This window comes from Schistocerca piceifrons, chromosome 2, assembly GCF_021461385.2.
Source record: "Schistocerca piceifrons isolate TAMUIC-IGC-003096 chromosome 2, iqSchPice1.1, whole genome shotgun sequence".
Classification (NCBI taxonomy): domain Eukaryota; kingdom Metazoa; phylum Arthropoda; class Insecta; order Orthoptera; family Acrididae; genus Schistocerca; species Schistocerca piceifrons.
The window spans coordinates 1,101,246,728-1,101,268,752 of NC_060139.1; the positions used below are offsets into that span (position 1 = coordinate 1,101,246,728).

General features: G+C 41.4%; 1 protein-coding gene across 1 annotated transcript in view; it reads right to left on the reverse strand.

Annotated features, from left to right (window-relative positions):
- The window catches only part of LOC124777337 (putative E3 ubiquitin-protein ligase UNKL), a 279,457-nt gene that overhangs the window by 59,238 nt on the left and 198,194 nt on the right, over window positions 1-22,025 (reverse strand). Inside the window, exon 10 of the mRNA XM_047252703.1 lies at window positions 9,693-9,806. Within this exon, the coding sequence (XP_047108659.1) occupies window positions 9,693-9,806 (114 nt within the window). The remainder of the gene's footprint in view (window positions 1-9,692; window positions 9,807-22,025) is intronic.

A 22,025-nucleotide genomic window follows, 5' to 3' on the forward strand; every position in this document is an offset into this window, starting at 1 on the left:
TTTATGGAAACACATGTTGTGGGTGCTATGGTACAACATCAATGTGTTTGAGAGTTGCTTAGGGTTTCTTGGATTGAGATGAAATTTTTCACAGATTATTTTTTTGTCAACTGGAACAAAAGCAATAGGTGGGAGAGGCAATGTTCTAACTTTGAGAAAATTACATATAGCTAAAAGCCACCCTAGTGAGCACTCTACAGGGTGATTATAATTAAAGTGCATCATACAAAACGCTGTAAAAACAACACTGGTCAGAATGACGTCAAATTGCAATGGAATATTATTGGAGAAGGGGGAAAACGTATGGCAGAAGGAAAAAAATAGTGTGAAAATTAATCAATAGATGGCGCTGTATGTGTCAGAATATATATAATTGAAAATACCCATTATGCACATGACCCATTGAAGTTGGTATAAACACGCCGGGTACATGCTTTTCCTCCTTTTGTGTCTGCGATGTTCGCCATGACTGTCTCAATGCAGGATCGTGCTCTGTTTGTAAAGCTATATTACAAAAATGATGACCATGCACACGTCGCTCTGGAGAAGTTCCAGACACTGAAAGGTTTGAAAAAAGGTGTTGGTCCAATGACTGCTGTGGGTCTGGAGAAAATAATTTGGAAATTCGAAAAGATGGGTTGTTTTGGTGTGCTACCTGGAAGAGGGAGGAAATGAACTGATTCGACATCAGTGGAAGTAGTGGTCACAGCAATGCAAGAGGAGACGAGTGGTGGTGCGCAAACGTGTAGTGCACGGAGAATTGCCTGAACACTGGACATACCTGTGAGCAAGGTGTGTACAAGCCTACGAAACATCCCTCTTTGTCATCCATTCAAAATTACCCATGTACACGAGTTGCTTCCTGTTAACCTGCCAGCAAGAGAGACCTTTGCTTTAGAATTTCTTGCTCATATGGAAGTGGACAATGATTGACTGTGGAAGATATTGTGGACAGACGAAGCACACTTCCATCTAACAGGATATGTCAATACACAGAACTGTCAAATAATGGGCAATGGAAAATCCACACACAAATCAACCAGTACAACTTTATTCTGAAAAGGTCGCTGTGTGTTTATCATAGGGCCCTACTTTTTTAAAGAGAGAGGTGCTTCCAGTCCTGTTACCTGTACCATCACTGGTAAGCGCTGTGAGTGTCTTTTGCGCAACCACATCATTCCAGCTCTCCAACAGAGTGGATGTGTGGATGGGATCATTTTTATTCAAGATGGCACACCTCTACACATTGCAAATCCAGTTAAGCAGCTGCTGAAATGCCGTTTCGGAAATGCTAGAATTATCAGCCACCATTTCCCTACAACCTGGCCATCCCGATCACTTGATCTTAATCCGTGTGACTTCAGCCTGTGGGGCTATCTGAAAGATGTTGTGTTCAGTGTTCCAATTGCAAACTTAGCTGCACTGAAGGCACACATTCCGAACGTGACCCTGGAAACACTTTGATCTGTTGTGGAACATGCTGTTTTTCGATTACAACTTCTCGCAGAAAACAGTGGACAGCATACTGAATATGTTTTGCGCCAGTCACAAGGAAATTAATAAACCAATCTGATGTTGACTGATGCTTTTTATGTGGTTTTCGCCCTCAGAACAACAAAAACCGATGTGATTGATGCTTTTTATGCGGTTTTGGGCCTCTGGACAATTAAAAACTGATTGCTTTTTATCCGATTTTTGGCCACAGCAGAACTAAAAACTGATTTTTCCCATCTGTTGTGATATGACCTTGCCATGGTGGATGGGCTTACATAATTGAAAGTGGTAGTTTAATGTTTATATAATGACTGACCACTCGTTATCAATAGCCTAAAAGTACTATAGTAGGAGTCTCATGGAAATGTTGACACTTAGCACATCTGACACAGCCATACGTCAAGAAGTATTTGTGGGCTATTGGTTAAGCAGTATAGCTACTAAACAGTTTACATAAGCATTGCATAAAATAGATTTTGTAGTTAAAATTGTAGAAGTTAGGAAACAAAGGAGACGGGACCCAGCTAAGTTGAAAGAACCAGAGGTTGTTAAGAGTTTCAAAGGGAGCACTACGAAATGACTACCGAAACAAGCAAAAGACAAATGGGCAGTTTTGAGAGAAGGCAGCAGATGAACAATAAGGCAAAAATATGAGGTCTTGGATATTACAAAGTATGCTAAGTTTCACTGACAAAAAGAGAATGTAATGCAGCAAATGGAGCAAGGCAAATGGGAACACGGAACACCAACATTAAAAAAAAATTTTTTTTTTATTTAAAAAAAAGAAAAAAAAAGAAAAGAGAAGTGTGACACCCAAAGCATGAGCAGCGGCCACAGAAGAAATTTAAAGTTGCAAAAGTATGCATGGCTACAGGTCAGTTGGCTGCAACTTTAGGAAAATTAAAAAGAAAAGTGAGGCAGCTATACAAATATCAAGAGCTCAGATGGAAGGGATAGAAGGACTAAAAAATGAAATAAACTTGAAGGCATTATTATAAAAAGGAAAGACAAGCTCGGGTCCGGGAGTGTGTTGTCTGAGAAGAGAGTGACAGGGCACTGAAATATGTAACTCGAAACAAAGTACCTTGGCATGAAATTACTACAAAATATTTACGATTCTTGGCAGAACCAAACATGACAAAAGTGTTCCACTTAGTATGCAAGGCATATAATACACTCTGGGACTTCGAGAAGCACATAGTAATTTCTACTCCATAAGAGGTAACTGCCAAGAAGTATAAGTATTCATCAGGTTACCTTTCATTAGGAACACGGGTAAACTCAGCGACTGTGATATGGTTTACAAATGATAGAGCACAGCAATTAGTCGTCCTCGTTTGCAGGTTTTATTTGCCACATCTAGATTTCGGCAGTGCCTAACCATTATCAATGTCAAAAAATTCAGGAAGTATATTGTCAGGCAATACTATAAAAAGTTACAACACATGGCATAACCTATACGGCTTATACACTAGATTACATACCACTATTTCATAGTATCAATGCATGTCAGTTCCCTGTTGTTTGGGTGTCTATCACAGTTCTTTCAAGACTACTGTATAATTAAGGTAGGATTTGTGGAGAACACATCGATTTGGCTGAGTTGCACCCTCTATAGCAACTACGTAATATATAACACTCAAAGGAAAGCAGTTATGGTCTCTAGTAAAAAACTTCAAATTTGCCTGCGAAAAACATAAACCAAAATACAAGCAAAATTATTTACATTGCTGTCTGACTTATTTCCACATTTAACAGATGGTAGGAGCAGTCCATTCTATAAAGTAGCTGGGAAATGCCTGTGGTTTCTTAAAACTCATTATAAATTCTATAACCAATTTTCCATTAAAAACAGTTTCGAAGTTATCAATAAAATTAAAAATACACCAATAACTGATAAAATGAAATTTGTTTTCTTGATTTGTCAACTTATACACAAACATAACTATTGACAAAACTGTGCAGGTAATTCAGTGTAATTTAATGGAACAAAACAAGCTTTCTATGAGGGAAGTAGATGAAATCATTGCTGCTTACGATAATTTTAAAATTTAACTACTTTAAATTTTATTCCCAACAAGATGATCTAAGCAGGGGAGCTCAAGATCCGGAATGCTCGCTGACGTGTTTATGAATTATCTAGAAAACAGATTCTTTTATGAAAATCCCTCACTGGTGGACAAAATTGTATACTACTTTAGGTACACAGATGACAGCCATTACCATAATACTGTACGAGTACAATGGTTATAACACTGAACTTACAGGATTTTCTCCACGGTATGTTAGTGTAGATGCACGTACATTGTTAATAACAGCAATTCAGTAATTTGTTTTATTGTATTTATAATTAAAATCTGTTTAAAGTGACACAGAGACACATGTAATGGAATGCCAAGTCACACCAACCATCCATTGTGCTGACATTTGGCACCCACTATGGACTATTCAGTAAATAAGAGGAACAACATACCCGTCATGATGATTACATAAAGAGAAAAATAGTACAAAAGACAAAAATGTTTAAATCAAATCAATTCTAATAGTTGCAACATATAGCATGTGCCTCCTTGTGTCTTGTAAAAATAAAAATTAGTTTTACCAATCTGATGTTACATGTATGTTTTAAAGAATAATGAAACAATTGACTCACCGACTCATAAGGAGTGAATCTGGAATTTTTTATTTTATTTCCTATGTTTACTGTTAAATGAGGAAATAAGTCTGACAGCAATGTAAATATTTTAACTTTTATTTTATTTCCTGTTACTCTCATAACTGCTTTCCTTCGAGTGTTATATATTATGTAGTTCGTACAGAAGGCGCCACACAGCCAATCGATGTGTTCTCCACAGAGCCTACCATCATTATACAGTGGTCTCTTAAAGAATTGTGACTGACACGTGAACAACAGGGAAACAACATCTGTCGATGCTACGAAATACCGGTAGGTGTAATTGAACATATGCCAAGAGTAACTATTTATAGCACTCCAAAAAAAAAAAGGACGACTCATTGCTGTGCCGTACCATTTGTAGTACAAGTATTGACGAACCGTTAGTTTAATAAATCACAAGTGTAAAACCCTAGTACAAAGTACGTACAGAAGGAACAAACGACCGGTAGATGCCGACCTGGTGGTACACCAGTCGAGGTTCGAGAAATACGTAGGAACTCGCAAGACAATAACTGGTCCTACAAATCATCTTTGGAGATAGGTCAGAAAAATGCAAACCCGCATTTATAGTATTTGTAAATTTAGAAGTGCTTTTGACTCTATCGACTGGAATAAACACTTTGAAATTCTTAATTTGTTCGGGATAAAATACAAGGAGAGAAAGATTATCTACAACTCGTACAGAGACCGGACCTCGGCAGTAAGAGTTGGAGGACACGAGGGAAAGGCCGGACGTGAGAAATGAGAGAGGACCGCAGTCTACTGCCCACCTCCGGGCATCGAGCAAGCCGTAAAGAATACCGACAGTCAGTGAATTTGAGCTTGAGAAGAAAAAATAGAAACGCCACAACTCGTGGCACCAAATGTTTTACAGAAATTACAGACGGAATTAAAAAGGGAACTCACTTTTACCACCAAGTTAGGACTTACAGATGACCTCCGGTTCTTGAGAGCCAAAAAATCTTTTATTTACCATTAACTACATACACCTTTAAAATCCGTGCCACAAATGGGAGAAACATCAGCATACTCCGAGCTGCCGAAATAGAGCGCCTGAAGTCGGTGCTCGAAATACGAGAGAAGTTAAGATTCGAAGTGACAAAATCTGTCAAGAAACACAGGTGAAGCGAACACTGTGCAAAAGCATAAGAATGTCAAAACTGAAATGATTCAGATAATGTAATGAGGACAGATCAAATGAGGACAGTGAGAAAAGATGATGATGATAATACAGAAATAAAAAAGCAAGCTTTGCAGATGACATTTCATTTCTGTTAGACAAAAACGGAATATATTGGAAACAGAATAGATACAGACTCAAAAAGTTGTTATGAGATCGGTTTTCCATACACCGTGCAGTTTGCAGACAATCCACGATTTTATGCTAGAAGACAAACGTCTCGGACCGAGAGACCAAAGTCCACGAAAGTAGTGAGTGTTTAAAATATCTCTGTTATTAACTCGAGTTCCTCTCCTTTCCAGCCTCGTGACACCCCAAGCAGTACAATGCTGCTTTTATTTCTGCTGCCTGCCTCGTCTTTATATTTCTCATTCCATGGTTTATTTGAGATTAATATACGTGAAAAATTCGAGTAGCATCCATTTTTATACACTCACACAGAATCGGAGCAAGTTTCTCTCCCCCATTCAACAGTCACAGAAATGCGACCGGTACAGAGCTCGGTATAACGTAGTCTGGACTTAAGCGACACAATTGTGTATATTTTAGTAATTGTGATTAAAAAGTTAGGCAATTTTCTCAACTGACAACAATTCCTCTGCCTACGGCGTTCGCCATACGACCGCGTCCTCGATTTCGACTCTCGGATTTGGCGACCCTATTGTGAGGCGAACGTCACTAAAAATAAAATGAGGGTAATTGAGAGAAATGAAATTAAAGCAGCTGATGCAGAACAATTAGATCAGGAAATGAGACAATAAAATTAATAGATAAGTTTGCTATTTGGGTAACAAAATAACCAATGATGGCAGAAGAAGAAGATGAAGGGGGGGGGGGAGGGGGGGGGGGGAGAGAGAGAGAGAGAGAGAGAGAGAGAGAGAGAGAGAGAGGGGGGGGGGGGGAGGGAGGGAGAGAGGGAGAGGGGGAGAGAGAGAGCGAGAGAGAGAGAGAGAGAGAGAGGGAGAGAGAGAGAAATATATTAACATCTAATATGAATTTAAAGCTAGGAAGTTTACAGCCTGACAGAATGGACCAGCTGATAAGATATACAGTGAGATATTGAGGAATAGTCAATTTGGTAATTTAGGGAACTGTGCACTGTAATAACTGTAGAGAAAGACAGAAGCTTCACAGAGTGTATACATGGACGAGGAAAACAATTTCCCGGACTTCTCCCAGTTAAAAAATACTCTTTTTCCTTGTTAAGTGACAGTATACTTTCCCACGGAACTGTAAAACTTATCAATCCTTTGAATAGTTAACTTTTTATATGTCGTTGGTGTAGAACTTCCCGCTGCCACTTTAGAAAACGAAATCTGGCAAAAAAGAGATCTCTGCCGATATGCGGCAATGTGTAAGCTAGGTATTTTCGTAATTACGAAAATGTAAGTCCGAATTCCACCGAAGACGGCACCTCAGCTTCCGAAGCGCAGAAATCGAGATCGCCGTACCCTTTTGTAAGCCGATCCTGGTTTGTATCATGTGATCTCGCCGGCCGGTGACAGGTAGGTATTCGAAGCGTAGGACACGTGATGTGGTCGGCCGAAAGCGACATCACCGTTAAGTGGTGCGAACGTATAGGAAAAGTTGACGGTTTAGACTAATATACGTAGTGTAGCTACAAGAAAAGCTAAGCTTTCGCAAGTAATATTGGTCTTTTTTGCATGTGTTACACTTTAACAAACATCAAACATCACACAAATGTACCAGTAAAATTTAAAGTAATGACATAAATTTCTGGTCTCAAAATTCTTCTATGTGGCCAGTCCTCAAAATATTAAGTTGTAAACGAGAGTCAAACGCTCTGTGATTTAAGATATTCATCACACACCTCACATGTAACGTAATTCGTCTTGCGCAAAAGGGAATGCTTTTCGAACCACTGTTCGCAGTATTTTCTCGAGACCTGTTAGAAATAGATTCATTTTGACAGTTGCCAGAGTGCAAGAAAACAGGTGTTACTGCACTTGCGCAGCTACGATAGTGAAGGAAGCCTGCACGTTCATACGTATAAAGCATTAAGATATCTTACACTATGTCATAAAAGAAACAGGGCATCAGAGGATGCTACGAGAACTCAAAAGTTCGTAAACCGTACTGAAATGTATAATTCAGCCTGAAGTGCACATTTGTATGTCCAGATTCACAAAGAAGTAGGCCCCAACCTAATATTATGCTTCCCAGAGTGGTTTTCAGGATGTATATTTTCTCCGAGTACCAGTACTGTACTATCTCTAGTTTGGTTCTTTCTTATGGCAAAATGTCATACGTGCCAGAAGATGAAAATGTGCACTTGGAATTCAGCAAACTAGCCTATACTGTGGAATGAAACAAAACTGACAAAAATAACTTCACTGTTCTGCAAGGCAATTATTGCCCGACTGCCAAAAATGTGGAAATGAAATAAAATCACAAAACTGAAACTAGTAATATATTTCAGTCTTCTGTAATTATGTGAATGTATTTTACTTCCCATGATAACTCCCGGCCACAGAAATCTGTTTTGCTTTCATTTGACATGGGAGCTGTACCCTAAGAAATCTGTTTTGCTTTCATTTGACATGGGAGCTGTACCCTAAGAGGAAATAGCAAAAGCACTAAACATAAAGACAGGTCACGTGGAGACTACCCACCTCCCCAGTACAACCTGAACTTCTTTGCGCATGTGCGAATCTGGCACCTGGGGCGTGCCAGAAAAAAATTTTCCAGTTAGTATCTGGCTTCAAGCAACCAGAGAAGCGGGAAAGGTACTGTTCTTGTGTGACAGAACTGCGCATGAGCGTGAGCCCACTGGCAACTGCTCAAACCAACCCAATGTGAACACTCGTGAAGTCACACTCATCAGAAGCAGTTTGTTGTTATGAAGTATTGCATAGTCTACATCCTAGGGCCTTCGACGCATTTTGCTGTTGGCAGACACCTATATGTGTACTGTGTTTTGTTATTGTAAATGGCGCATTTCCTTTGCAACTTAAGTTATATTTTGGTATTTTTCTCTCGTTTATGATTTATTGCTGAAGTATTATACTGCAGTAGCGGGATATAGTACTATTTTCTGTTAGAGTATCAGTTCGTACCAGTCAAAATTACAAAATTTAACTGACAATTAAAACCATGAAAAATTCCCGAAATTCCGAATAATTCCCGGGTTTTTCCCGGTTTTCTACTGGATGAAAAAATTCCTGGATTTTTCCTGGATTTCCCGGGGCATATACACCCTGACTTCACTACAGTAACCAGGCCCAAGTGGATGTAGTTTCCAGTAATGAAGCAAAGATGAATAGACTTGCACAGCATAGATTGGCTCAGTGAGCTGCATTAAACCAATCTTTGGACCGACGGTCACAACAACAGCAGCAGCAGCAGCAGCAAATAATAAGCAATGCAAATTGTTTAATGTCATTCTGGCAAATGGTTGATAGGGTTTGCTTGCAGATCTACTGAATACTACTCATAAAGTTGTCCTTACACTCATACTGATTTTATTTAGTTGCTTTTTATAACAACGCCTGAGTATGTATTAATTATCTCTGTGCTTGCCAAAAACTTTCTAATATTTCCATTGAACTGTGTGCATGCTTTACATCCTTTACTATCTTACAACACACATACTCAAAAAAGAGAATAAGTACAATGTCACAAAATTATTTGTTGCTACCACACTACATGTGACTGCAGCCCTTCTCTGGCTACCAGAATGCAATATTCTCCTAGCTTTCTCTGATGCATTCGGCTACTGCAAGTGGCTCAGTAGAGGGTAGGTGCAGTTGGTTATTGTGTCTGACAAACCTTTCACACACATAAAAAGTGAAAAACAAATCGAAGACACTAAGGACTTCCACAACATTACGTAACCAAACATTTACAAAGAATTTGGGATGACTGCAAAAGATATAAAGTAAGTAACACAGCGCTGTTCTACATTTTCAGGTAGATGGTCCTTCATCTGATAAAGAGTAGGAAGTAGCAACCAAATTAACTTAGCAACATGCAGATGTCTGATGTACACTCTTCAAACTGATTTACTAGTCTACTGGAACTAAATATAATAGTTGACGGTGTTTCCTCCTTTACTAACTCAGAGTGTGTAATAATGACATACAAAATAGGCCATTATTTTTTTACACACACACACACACACACACACACACACACACACACACAAATACAGAGAGAGAGAGAAAGAGAGAGAGAGAGAGAGAGAGAGAGAGAGAGAGAGAGAAATGTATCACTTACTTCAACAAGCCCATACAGGCATTTATGAAGCTCTAAATGAGTGTATACTCAAAAATGTGCAGGGAAACTTTTCATCAAATTAAAGAATATACAATACATACTTACCAGAACTTGCTAATCCTGCAGATATAGACAGTGGAGATTCTGCTTCTAAGTCTTTGTCTAGGGAAGCTGTTAAACTAAATGGTTCATCCAGTGTCAAATCCTCCAATGCATTACCTGAGGAGAAATAATTAATTTATTTACATGTCAGCATTATTGGCTTCAAAATACTGTACAAGAAAGTCTTAATTACCAACAGTAACACTTATTATTTCTGTACATACACCACACTACATAATACCACAATCTTCTACATATAACAGGTATTTTGGACGAAAAGAGGGAGGAAGGGGGGAGAGAGGGGGAAAGATGGGACTGAAACAGAGAGAGAGAGAGAGAGAGAGAGAGAATTCCTTTTTATTCCTGACTAACTAAATACCCGCAACTTCAAACAGATATGCATTTGCCAATCGCAGACAATTTCTGTCCACCTCATCTTCACACAATGGGTGTTTGCAGGCCACCTGCAGAAGTAACTTATTCCAATCTGTGTTTAGTTAGCTCATCATATTACTTTCTCTGTGCCATAGCCAGTTGAATGTAGACTGTAGTGCAGATATCAGGAATTAATAAAATATTTGATCGCCACAGAAATAGGGTACATGTAGAAAGTAGACAGATCATCACTAATGTGGGCAGTAAAAAAGATTGTACTTGTTTATTTATTTATAGTAAGCTTTGCTAATTTTACAGAATTCTTCGATACACTTCCTGGACAAATGCAAACAAACTGCACAAGAAACACTGTGATGAAACAGTAATTCAACAGTAATAAATCGCCTGCTCCTGTGCCTTATTCATCATAACTACAAATGATAATCGTACCACAAATTTAAGTCTGCAAAATGTGAAGGGGAGGTATGTTGGAGTGAGGAGTATTCGGGATATGAAAACAGATTGTCTCTCACCCTTACTAGTTAACCTGCTAAGACCGCAGTCTCAAACACACTGGCCAATGTTCGCCTAACACACAGTCATTTTACATAGTAAACCTGTGGAGCACTGAGGCTTCTAAATCATGTTATCAGTTGCGGCAGACCAGCAAGATTGAGAGAATTCAGAAACTCCGAAGCATCAACTGCTGCATCACTACATGCAATTTTAGTAACCTCTCCCAGTAACAGATGTAGTACTGTATTACTGACAGAACCATTTCTAGGCAAAAGACTGGCCGGTTTTGTGAAACATACCATATTGCGACAGTCATCTGCAATATGTAGCCATGCACAATTTATAAGCTCCTCAATGCAAGATACCACAGTGCAAAATTTTGATGAAAGGTTTATACTGCCAGCTGTGTCAACAGTACGTTCTTCTCCAGTAGCTAATAAATATTCTGAGAACACTTGTGCACAGTGAATCACTAAACATAATCCTGTGTTTAGTTTCAACAATAATTTGTGCATCTGGCTCCATAAATATGAATTTCTTACACATGTGTCTAGATCTGCTGATGACTGGCAACATCTGAAAGTGTTGTGACTCGCCGATCTTTCAAAGTGCCGCCGCACAGTTACGTGCGTCCTCTACATGTGGCGCTGTCTGCCAGCCATGCAGCAGCTGCACCACCTAAGCAGCCATCAGCCACTAAACCCGGACTCAGTTATGATTTGACTGTTAAAGTGTACACACGTCTTACTCTGCTTACTTTATCTGTGACTTTCATGTATTGCGTCTTCCTTGAAGTATATTTGTTCAACTTGAAGTTATAACAACGAGGTAGTGATTTTTCCTTTCCATCTTTGACGCATGTTTCCATGCCTACTTTAGAGCAACTACTGCAAGGTCTCATAGAACAGCAAACGCTTCTCACAAATGCGATTCGTGATTTCGTCGCGGCATCAAATGTGGGGCGTCTCTCATCGTTGTCTCTACCACCTTTTCCTCCTTACAACGAAACGGCGGAAGACTGGTCTGATTACGAAAAACGTCTTCGACAGCACTTCTTGGCACTTCATGTTGCGGACGAACAAACACGTAAGTCTCTGTTCCTTTCATGGATTTCACCTCAAATGAATTGGTTGTTGCCGCAATTGGCTCCTTTGGAAGATCCTGCGTCTTTGTCCTTTGCTGAAATGTGCTTACTCCTGTCCATCTATTTTCAAAAGCAAACACATCTGGTAGCCTCTCATGTTGCCTTTTATCGTTGTCAAAAACAACCGAATCAATCCTATCGCGCTTGGGCTGATGAACTTCACGGCCTCCGTAGAAAGTGTCAATTTGTTACTGAAGTTCACAAAGAATCCTATGCCGATTCCATGGTACAGGATGCTATTATCCGATCGGCACCCGACAAAGAAGTTAAGCAACGTGCCCTTCAGTTGGTAAATCCGACTCTAGATGAAGTCCTATCCATCGCTCAGCTTTTGAAATTTCTCGCACCGCTGGAGCGCAAATAGAGGCATGGGGCAATGTCGGGGAAATACAACCACTGTGCGATGTTGACGAAGCGTGTGGCGTGTCCCCGCCGGCCGACATGGCCGCAGTATGCTCCCAAGTGCAGCCTCGGCCTAACCGTAAACAAACCTCTAAGAAACTGCAGCAAAACCCACGGCAACTTCCTTCATGTCCGCGGTGTTTTACGAAACAATCACAAGAAGATTGTCCACAGCGTTGGGCCGTGTGTCACAAAAAAAAAAAAAAAAAAAAGAGGGGTCATATGTCATTCGTTTGCAAATCCGACCGCATACATGATGTTCATGGACATGACGCTGATTCTGATTCTGTGTTGTCTGTCAATTGTACTTCTTCCCTTTCAGGGAAGTTATTCCTCACTGTCCAAATACTTGGTCGAGATGTTCGCATGCAGGTGGATACTGGTTCTGCTGCCGCTATCATCAATTCTCAGACGTATCTTCAGTTGGGTTCTCCAATCCTGTCATCTGTCACTACGCAATTAGGGACTTACAATAAACAGAAGATGTCTCTCTTGGGACAATTTGATGGTGAGGTATCTTACAAATCTGTCGTTCGCACTGTTCCCATATTTGTGGTCGACCATAGTAATGCGGAGAATCTTTTTGGTTTCGATGCCTTTCGTGTTTTTGGGTTCTCCATATATGACTGTCAATATCGTCTCTGATGCTATTCCTTATGCTCAATTGGATTCCTTGTCGACGACATTTTTGTCCCATTTTTCTCCTGGGTTAAGCCGTGCAAACGACTTTGAAGCTCATATCACGCTCAAACCCACTGCTCGGCCAAAGTTTTTTCGGGCTCGGCCCATTCCTGTGGCCCTTCGTGATCAGGTCAAATGGGAGTTGGATCGTCTCAGGGGTCTTGCTTCCTGTCACTTCCAGTGAGTGGTCCTCTCCTGTCATTGTCGTTGCTAAGCCAAATGGTGATATTCGTCTCTGTGGCGATTTCAAAGCCACTGTAAATGCTCAATGTCTCATCAATACTTACCCTATGCCTCAACCTGAAGAATTGTTCACTAAACTTGCTGGAGGCCAGTATTTTTCTTAACTTGACATGTCAGAAGCTTATCAACTTCCTCTCGACGCTGCTTCCTGGCAGTTTCTGGACCTTAACACATCTTTCGGCCTCTATCAATACCAACGATTGCCATTTGGGGTTGCCAGCGCCCCTGCTCTCTTTCAGCGATTCTTGGAACAATTATTGCTCACTGTCCCTGGGTGTATAAATTACCAGGGCGTCATTGTTGTCACTGGCTCCACCACTGACGAACATCTCCAACATCTCCAAACACTTTTTCATGTCTTACAGACTGCCGGTCTTTAATCTTTATAAATCACAATTTTTTCAGGCATCTATCACATACTTGGGGTTTCAACTCTCTTCGGGATGGTATTTGTCCGCTTCAGCAAACTGTCACTGTGATCGACACCCTTCCTCGCTCTACATCTGTTAAGGAACTGCAGGCCTTATCGTGAAAAATAGCATACTATCACAAGTTTTTACCATCTGCTGCTTCGGTGGCTCAGCCATTGCATCGCCTGTTGCATAAAAACGTGCCTTTTCACTTGTCCACATCATGCGATGCGGCTTTCCAGAAATTGAAGATTATACTGAAACAGGCCCCGTGTCTGGCTACTTATCAACCGGGCCAGCATCTTGTTCTTGCCACGGATGCCTCTCAATACAAGGTCGGTGCAGTCCTTGCGCACCGTTTTTCTGACGGTTCTGAACAACCCATTGGTTATGCCTCCAAAACGCTCATGGATGCCAAACAAAAGTATTCTCAAATTCAAAAAGAAGCTTTGGCCATAATTTATGCTCTTCATAAGTTTGGTGTTTTTCTCTATGGATCCAAATTTCATCTTGTTACGGATCACAAACCACTTGTTTCATCCATCAATGTCACTTCCCGGCAAGGCTGCACACCGCCTCCAGCGTTGGGGTCTTTACTCGTCTCGTTTCAATTATGAGATTCATTTCCGGCCGACGGCTCAACATGCGAATGCTGATGCACTGTCTCGCCATCCCATGGGTCCTGATCTGGCATTCGGTAGGGACGACCTTTTGTGTTTGCACCTGGATGTTGCCGAGCAGCGGGTTGTGGACGGGTTCCCCATCACCGGGACCGGCTGGCAGCTGCTACGGGTTCTGACCCTACCCTCTCCCGGGTTTTACGCTGTATTCAGAAGGGTTGGCCAGATCGTCCATCCGCTAAGACTTCTGATCTGTTGCGGAACTACTACGCTAGGGATGGTGTTATCCTCCTTCCCACTGAAAATGCTTCACCTCGTGTTGTGGTACCTGCATCTTTGCGTGCTTCGGTCTTGCGCCTCCTTCACCAAGGGCACTGGGGTGTCTCTCACACAAAATCTCTGGTGTGCCGTCATGTGTACTGACCCGGCATCAACTCTGAAATCGCACACATGGTCACTGCCTGCGGCCCTTGTGCATCACAGGTTGCCACCCCGAAGTCATCTTTGTCACCGTGGCCTTCGCCTGAGAAGCCCTGGGAGCGTATTAATGCTGACTTCGCTGGACCTTTTTTAGGTACTTATTGGCTTCTCGTTATTGACATCTACTCTAACTCTCCTTTCATTGTCCGTTGCATGTCGCCTACCACTGCGGCAACCACCAATGCTCTAGCTTGCAATCTCTCTTTGGAAGGCCTTCCCTCTACTCGTATTACTGATAATGGTCCGCAATTTGCCTCTTCCGATTTTGCGGATTTCTGTGATCATCACGGCCCCTCCGTTCCATCCACAGTCAAATGGTGAGGCTGAATGACTGGTCCGCACATTTAAGGCTCAGATGAGGAAACTCCTGACTTCTTCTGCTGCTGCTGATGATGCGCTTTTCCAATTTCTGGCTTCTTACCGTTTCACCCCCATGGGCGACCACAGCCCGGCTGAGCTCTTACATGGCCGACAGCCCCACATGCTACTTCATCTTCTGCAGCCTTCCACATCACGGCCGCAGGTGCCTTCGCTTGGCCAGGTCACCGCCGACGAACCTGTACGAGTACGGGGATATGGCAGGCGGCCAAAATGGAGTCCTGGCCCCATCTTACGACACCGTGGCCAACGCCTGTATGAAATCCAGACGGATACGGGTGTTGCAGTGCATCATTTGGACCAGCTTTGGCCTCGTGTGCCGACAACACCTGTTCCGGATGCCGCTACACCACCTTCGGCTCTACCTGTTGCTCGGGATACTGGAATCTCTCATTACTCACAACGCAGTCCTCTCACCATCATATCGGTGCCAGCACAAGAACTGACACCACCAGGAGACGTGCCCATGCAGGAACCAGAAGACCATCATCTGTTGGAGCAACTCTACTCGCCTCCTTCTCCTATCTATTCGCCTCCTTCTCCTACGGACGCGGACACATCGCCCATGTCTCCTGTTATAACAACCGGATTTGCCGCAACGGGCAGACTGGTGCACGGGGCCCCAGCAGATTCGACCCCCACATCTCCTGTCATCTCGACCTGTTATCATCGGGGACACTTCCGTCCGTACGGCAAGCCTCCTCCTCGAGACTTTACTGCCAGTCAAACAACACCTATGGATGTTAGCAATCTACAGGCCACCTCCATCAAGACCTGTGCAAAAACTTCGCCAATCTTTCAAAGTGCTGCCGCACAGTTACGCGCGTCCTCTACATGTGGCACTGTCTGCCAGCCGTGCAGTAGCAGCGCCACCTAAGTGGCCAGCCAGCCAGCGGCTGTTAAACTCTTGACTCAGTTATGATTTGACTGTTAAAGCGTACACACGTCTTACTCTGTTTACTCGATCTGTGACTGTCATGTATTGCGTCTTCCTTGAAATACATTTGTTTAACTTGAAGTTATAACAAAAAGTCTCCATACAGGGGCCCCACAGCACCTTCCACTGTTTTGTGGCTACTCCTAACACAAAGTGCCTCAATAACATTCTTGTGTACCACTGAGCACTTGTTCCAAAGTATTACTTTACATATCTGCAGTAATGCTCCATGACAAATGGTATTTCTTACATTTCGTGACGGATATTTTTGTCTCACGATGTCAAGTGGTAAATTGAGTGTCGAATGGCCCATCTTTCCTCCTCCTAGCAACATTATCGTAATGGCCGAAGTGGTGGCGAACACAACCTCTCTGTGCCTGTATGTCTGCCAGATTCAAATTTGGTAGAAACGTGTTACCTTTATCTCTGGGCACATTGAGGAAAATAATGCCACCCCTTTGATGTGCTATGCAATCCATAATAATGTCATAGGCCTGCTTCCGGTCATAATTCAACTGCGGTCTCTCGGCTCCAACAAAAGCGTGCAAATTGTCGACTTCATAATGCATATCGCAGATATGTATTCTGTCTGTATCAAATGCTGATGGTCACATTGTGGAGTAATATTTTGTTGCACATGACCACACATTTGTCTCCTAGTATAATAAGCATTTTGTTGAAAACACACAGACTGTCTCTGCAGACAGAGACAAGTATCTCCTAACTCACTGTCGCTTTATATTTCTCCCACAGTATAACAGGATTGCTCGGTCTACACGTTGTTGGTATTATGTGATGCGGCACCGAGACCAACTCGGCATCACACATTGTGCTTCAGTGTTATGAGTGTGCTCTGTGTACACCGTTCCTGATGCGCCGCTCCCAGTGTCAATTGTGTCCCAGCACACATTTACCAAATTTTCTTCTGTGGAAACATTTCCCTGATGTGTGCTGCATGTAATACCGAGGCACCTCTGGATACAATGAAATTCTCACAAATGGACAGTGCTTACATAATTTGAGGATCGCTGCCAATGTCGTACGGTCCACAAGTTCCCAAAATGTGACACAGGGTGTGACAGCGATCAGTACTTTCAGTTGCAATTACCACTGAAGTGCCACTGGTGTTGGCCTGGTGACCGTCGATCTAAGTGTATCACAACTTTGCAATCACCTGTCTACATTCATTTCAGAGTGATCATAAACTGTTTGATGAGGTTATGGAACATGTTTTGCAATGTTTAGCACAATGTGGCAGCTTGTTCCTGGAATGTGTGCACATCTCTTATTTGTTTCTAGTTTGTCACTGCCTGTGAAGTATAACTGCGGGCATATTAAATGATGGTCACGTGGTGGGAAGAGAGAACTCACCTCGTGGTAAACCTCCCCCCTGCACTGTAAATGTCGTTAGAAAATTAAAGCGCTCACAAACTGATGTTGCACCAAGAGATGTCATCTGAAACAAAATGTTACACTTTCTAATGTTGTGCAGCAGTAAACGTTTTGACTCTAATACGGTACCTGACATGTAGGTGAGAAGATCTGTTGGTAGTTGTAGCATCTGATCAAGTTTTATTTTCCCATTCATAGATCATAGGTCATGAGGTTCTGCTAGAAACCTCTTTGCCCCGCAATGTACACACAGTGCAAGTAGTGCTCCAATTTTAACGGATTTGTCCTTCGAGTAATTTTTATGTGAATCATAATAGAAGCCTTCCTTCATTAAAGTGTTACGTGAATGGCACACTCATACGACCGAGTGCTTCACGATTTGTTGCAATCGTGCTTCATACCGTCGTGCAGCCTCGGCAGCTCTGCACGCAGCTGGTTGTCGTATCACGTATCGTAAGCAAATGTCATGCTGCTGGAAGGTGTCTGAGGTTCTGGATGCAGCCGAATGTTGCTTCTTGTAATGCAAATGGGCATCACACAGTCAGACCATATCGCAGGCTCTACTAATAGAAGCTGTAGCACGCATCGAAGACAGTCGCGAATATTTTTCCTGAGAACTTTTCAGTCTGTGAACGTCATTATGTTGCTTGGTATTTGGTCACACTGATCCAACTGCAGTCCATTTTCTTTTTGACATTGTCCTACTCACAAGTGATGTTAAGTTACAAAATAAAGCATGTGGCTTTACATACTGAATATATCTGCTGAAATAGTGGTGTGTTCGGATGCCACGGAGGAGTTGTGGTTGTGCCTCCTATACATAAGGGACGCAATGTCATAGGTATAGGATTGTACTGGCATATGTAATAATTGTAAGCAACTCAATATTTATTACCTCGGTTGCAACTTAGCTCTGAAGGAGGCACGTGATCACTGTGGAGTGAGCAGCACAGCTCTACCAACACAGTGTATGATACCATTTGTCATAGTGTACTGAATGTATCCACTGATATGCCTCACTGTTGATGGATGATGAATTAGGCCGTTACTAATCCCTCACTACCCACCTGCCACACTGGGCAAAGTACACACTTGGAGCTGAGTACACACCTCTTTACCCTTATCACTGCACATTGCAGATAGTTGGGCAACAGCAGTCGACAGAGAGGCTGGAAGAGAGTTTTGCCCTGAGACACGTCTGACATATATAATTCGCACATCTCCTCCTCCTCCTCCCTCTCACTGTCTATCTACTCCTCCCCTCTCTCAGTTCCTTCCCCACTATCTGTTCAGCCTATGTGGAAGGGGCTAGGAAACCACTGTGTGCCCCTCACGTGTAGGAAGCACTGCACAGCAGCGCGGTAAGGCACAGCGTTACCATTCCTACACAATATGCCCTGTCATGCCGGGCAGTTGTCAGGGGCTACAAAAAGTATGTTTTCCCCTATTATCTCCATGCCTATTGGAGCTAGGCAATTATAAACCCCACATTACTCATGAGGTCTGCTGATTCTGTGCTAAATTTGATCACTATTGATTTCGATCAGCTTTCAATATAAAGTGTGCACCTTCCTCGTCCCGCAACCCCTGTACCTGTACATATTTGAGGAGCACTGTTTCAAATAGTATTACATCGGCCGATGGAACAAATTGAGTTTGTTGTATTTTCCTATAGTTTCCAAAGTAATTTTCCATTCTGTGAACTCAGATTGTAACAAATAGTATTCACTAAAAGTGTAAATGGCTGTTGGAACTAGTTGTGGTTTCAAATTATACTGAGTTTTCTATAGTGTCTGACTTGTGTCCAACATTAATACGTTACTTTGCTCAGTTGGTTATAATGACAAACAGCACACTTTACTTTCAAACTTATCAGTTCTATAACGACAGTTATATTTTATTTGTGAATTGTGAGTAAGGGAACAGCTTTTTTGATCATGAAGGAATTGTCGTAGGTGATAATTTGAGAGGAAGCTGAAAGAGGAAAAGAAAATGAACGTAACCATCAACTTAAATCTAAGACAAGGTACATAAAAATAAGCTTTAAAAACGAATACTGGGGTCATAATTCTCACTAAAAACATTAATATGTACCCCCAAAATTTTAATAAATGTTGACATCCTATAATTTAATATAGTACTAAGCCAACATGCAGATTTATGACTCCCCCTCCCCCTTCTATAGTAGGCACTCCAATAAAGATCCGGACATGACCATGTCCACACCACAATGCGAACACACAGGTAATTTCCATTGCTGCAATATACCAGCACATTTCTTACTAAAGGCAAAAAATTAAGTATTTGGAGTTCTAAACAAAAGTGAAGATCTACAAGTTTCATTGATGATTTGCGTTTCTTCACCAAAGAGACATTACCCGAGAGCTGATATCCAGACATTGATGACTGTTAAGTATCACATTTCAGTAAATAGAGATTTATAAACCATGGGTGCTAAATTTTTTGCAAAACTGTTTGGATTTGGGTAGAGTCATCTAAATACAACTGGGTTATGGGTGGTGAAGGATGTAGAGAACGAAGAGTGAGTGACCAGAAGAAAGGGAAGTTTGCAGCAAAAAAAGAGTTTCATCTCAAACCTGGAGGGCAGGGAGAGGCATTATTCTAGGAATGAGAACCAGCAATTGTACCTTTCTTCAGAACTGAGCATCAGAAAGTTGTTCAAAACATATAATGCAAATGTACCAAGTGAATTACAAGTAAAAATGTAATCCTTTCAGAAAATATTCAACTCAACTCAAAATTTCACTACCTGCCTCAGATACTTAAAGCCACAGTTTTAAAATGTCTCACATATTAGCGACAGCTGTCCAAAATGAAAAATCACAAATTTTGACTAATTTGGGAGCTCAAAGGTTAAGGGCAAAGACATTTCACCAACTTCTGACGGAGAAACCCCACAATTCAACAACACTATGTTTTGATATGCAGCACATATAGGTTCTTCAACTATCAATAAATAAGGCACATTATTCACATCAAGTAAACTATCACACTCTCTATGTAACAGATACCGATAATAAAAATCCACACTTCTATTGCAGGAAATGCAACCCAGCTGGCAGAATTTCTGTTGGGTTGCTTTAGGTCTCTATTGAGTATTTTAGTTTGAACATTTTTGCAGATAGCTGTGGAGCTCCATGTGGAACATGTTTTGATTTTTTTTTTCCTGGAATAGCTCCTCAGCAGCTTAGGAAAGTAACAGTGTCTTTTTCCAGTAAGATGTGACTTATTTCTTCCTACGACAAGAGTCTTTGGACAGAAATAATTGGCAGCATTCAACTGTATTTATGGCCTACATACAGTTCAACAATTATTTTAGAGAGACTATGCTTTTATCAGCTCGTAAAACTTGGCTCATAAAGTCAAAAGAACAACAAAGATATTAGGGTCATTCCATGTCAATTCAACGCACCTCTCAACCAGACCCCCTTTGATTTCTTTCAAATTTGATGCATTCAATGACCCAGATAAGAGATGGAAAAATACCAATTTTCAGATGTGTATTACAATTGTGAAGAAAGTTATAGGACTGGGAAGTTTGAAATTTGTGCTAAATTTACATGTATATGTCAGAACATAAATGACTGTAAATCTGGTTATAATTCAGTTACAGCAATGAAAATGGTACCATTGGAAAGCTAATGAATAGACCTTTTACATTGATATGCCACATTGCAGCTTACTGAGAATTTTCATACCAAAGGTCATTGACCTTAACCTTTGATGGATATGAAAATGCACTTCACACACACACACACACACACACACACACACACACACACACACACACACTCCCCTGCACCACAAATGAAGTTACTTTTACTAGGTTAATGACTCTCTATCCAAAATAACTTCTTGTGTCCTGTCTACATAGAAATTCTCAATTATCCTAAACAACTGTACTTTTTATAATAAGTGGAAGTGTTGTACGAGTCAAATGCTTTTCGAAAGTCAAGAAGTACTCTATCTACCTGATTGCCTCGATCCGTGGCTTTCAGGACGTTATAAAACAAAAGCATGAATTGGCTTTCACACGACAGATATTTTCGGGAATCAATGCCAGTTAGCACGGAGGAGGTCATTTTCTGAGATACATTACCATGTTTGACCTCGGGATATGTTATAATACGTTTGACCTTAGAATATGTTGTTATACATTTGACCACAGAATATAGTATATGATTCTACAACAAATGGGGCCAATGATATTGGACAGTAGCTTGGTGTATCACTTCTGTCATCCTTCCTTTTGTGTGTGTGTGTGTGTGTGTGTGTGTGTGTGTGTGTGTGACATATACTCTCTTCCAACCACACAACACAATTTTTGTTTGAGGGTTCTACAGTATACTACAGGCAAAAGAGGGTCCAACTCAGTACTGAACATCATTTATCAAACTGTGTGATGCATGACCCCCAGGGGAGGTGGGAGAGGCGGGTCGGAGTGTGAGGCTAGGCCCTAAAGGCGTGCAAGAGAGGTGCAGTATATTTTTAATTAAAAAAGTAATAATAATAATAATAATAATAATAATAATAATTGGACAGTTTTTTCATAACAACACTGTTACATCAGATGTTGCCAACAAAAATGAAACTGTGGTCATATTTTTAGCACTGTTTGAAACAATCGAGCACTCCGGGGCAATGTCGGCTGTTGGTGGATCCCCCACTGTTGGTTGCAGTGTGACCGTATCCTTAACTATCACGCAAAGTACAAGCTTCGGCACATCTATCTTGATG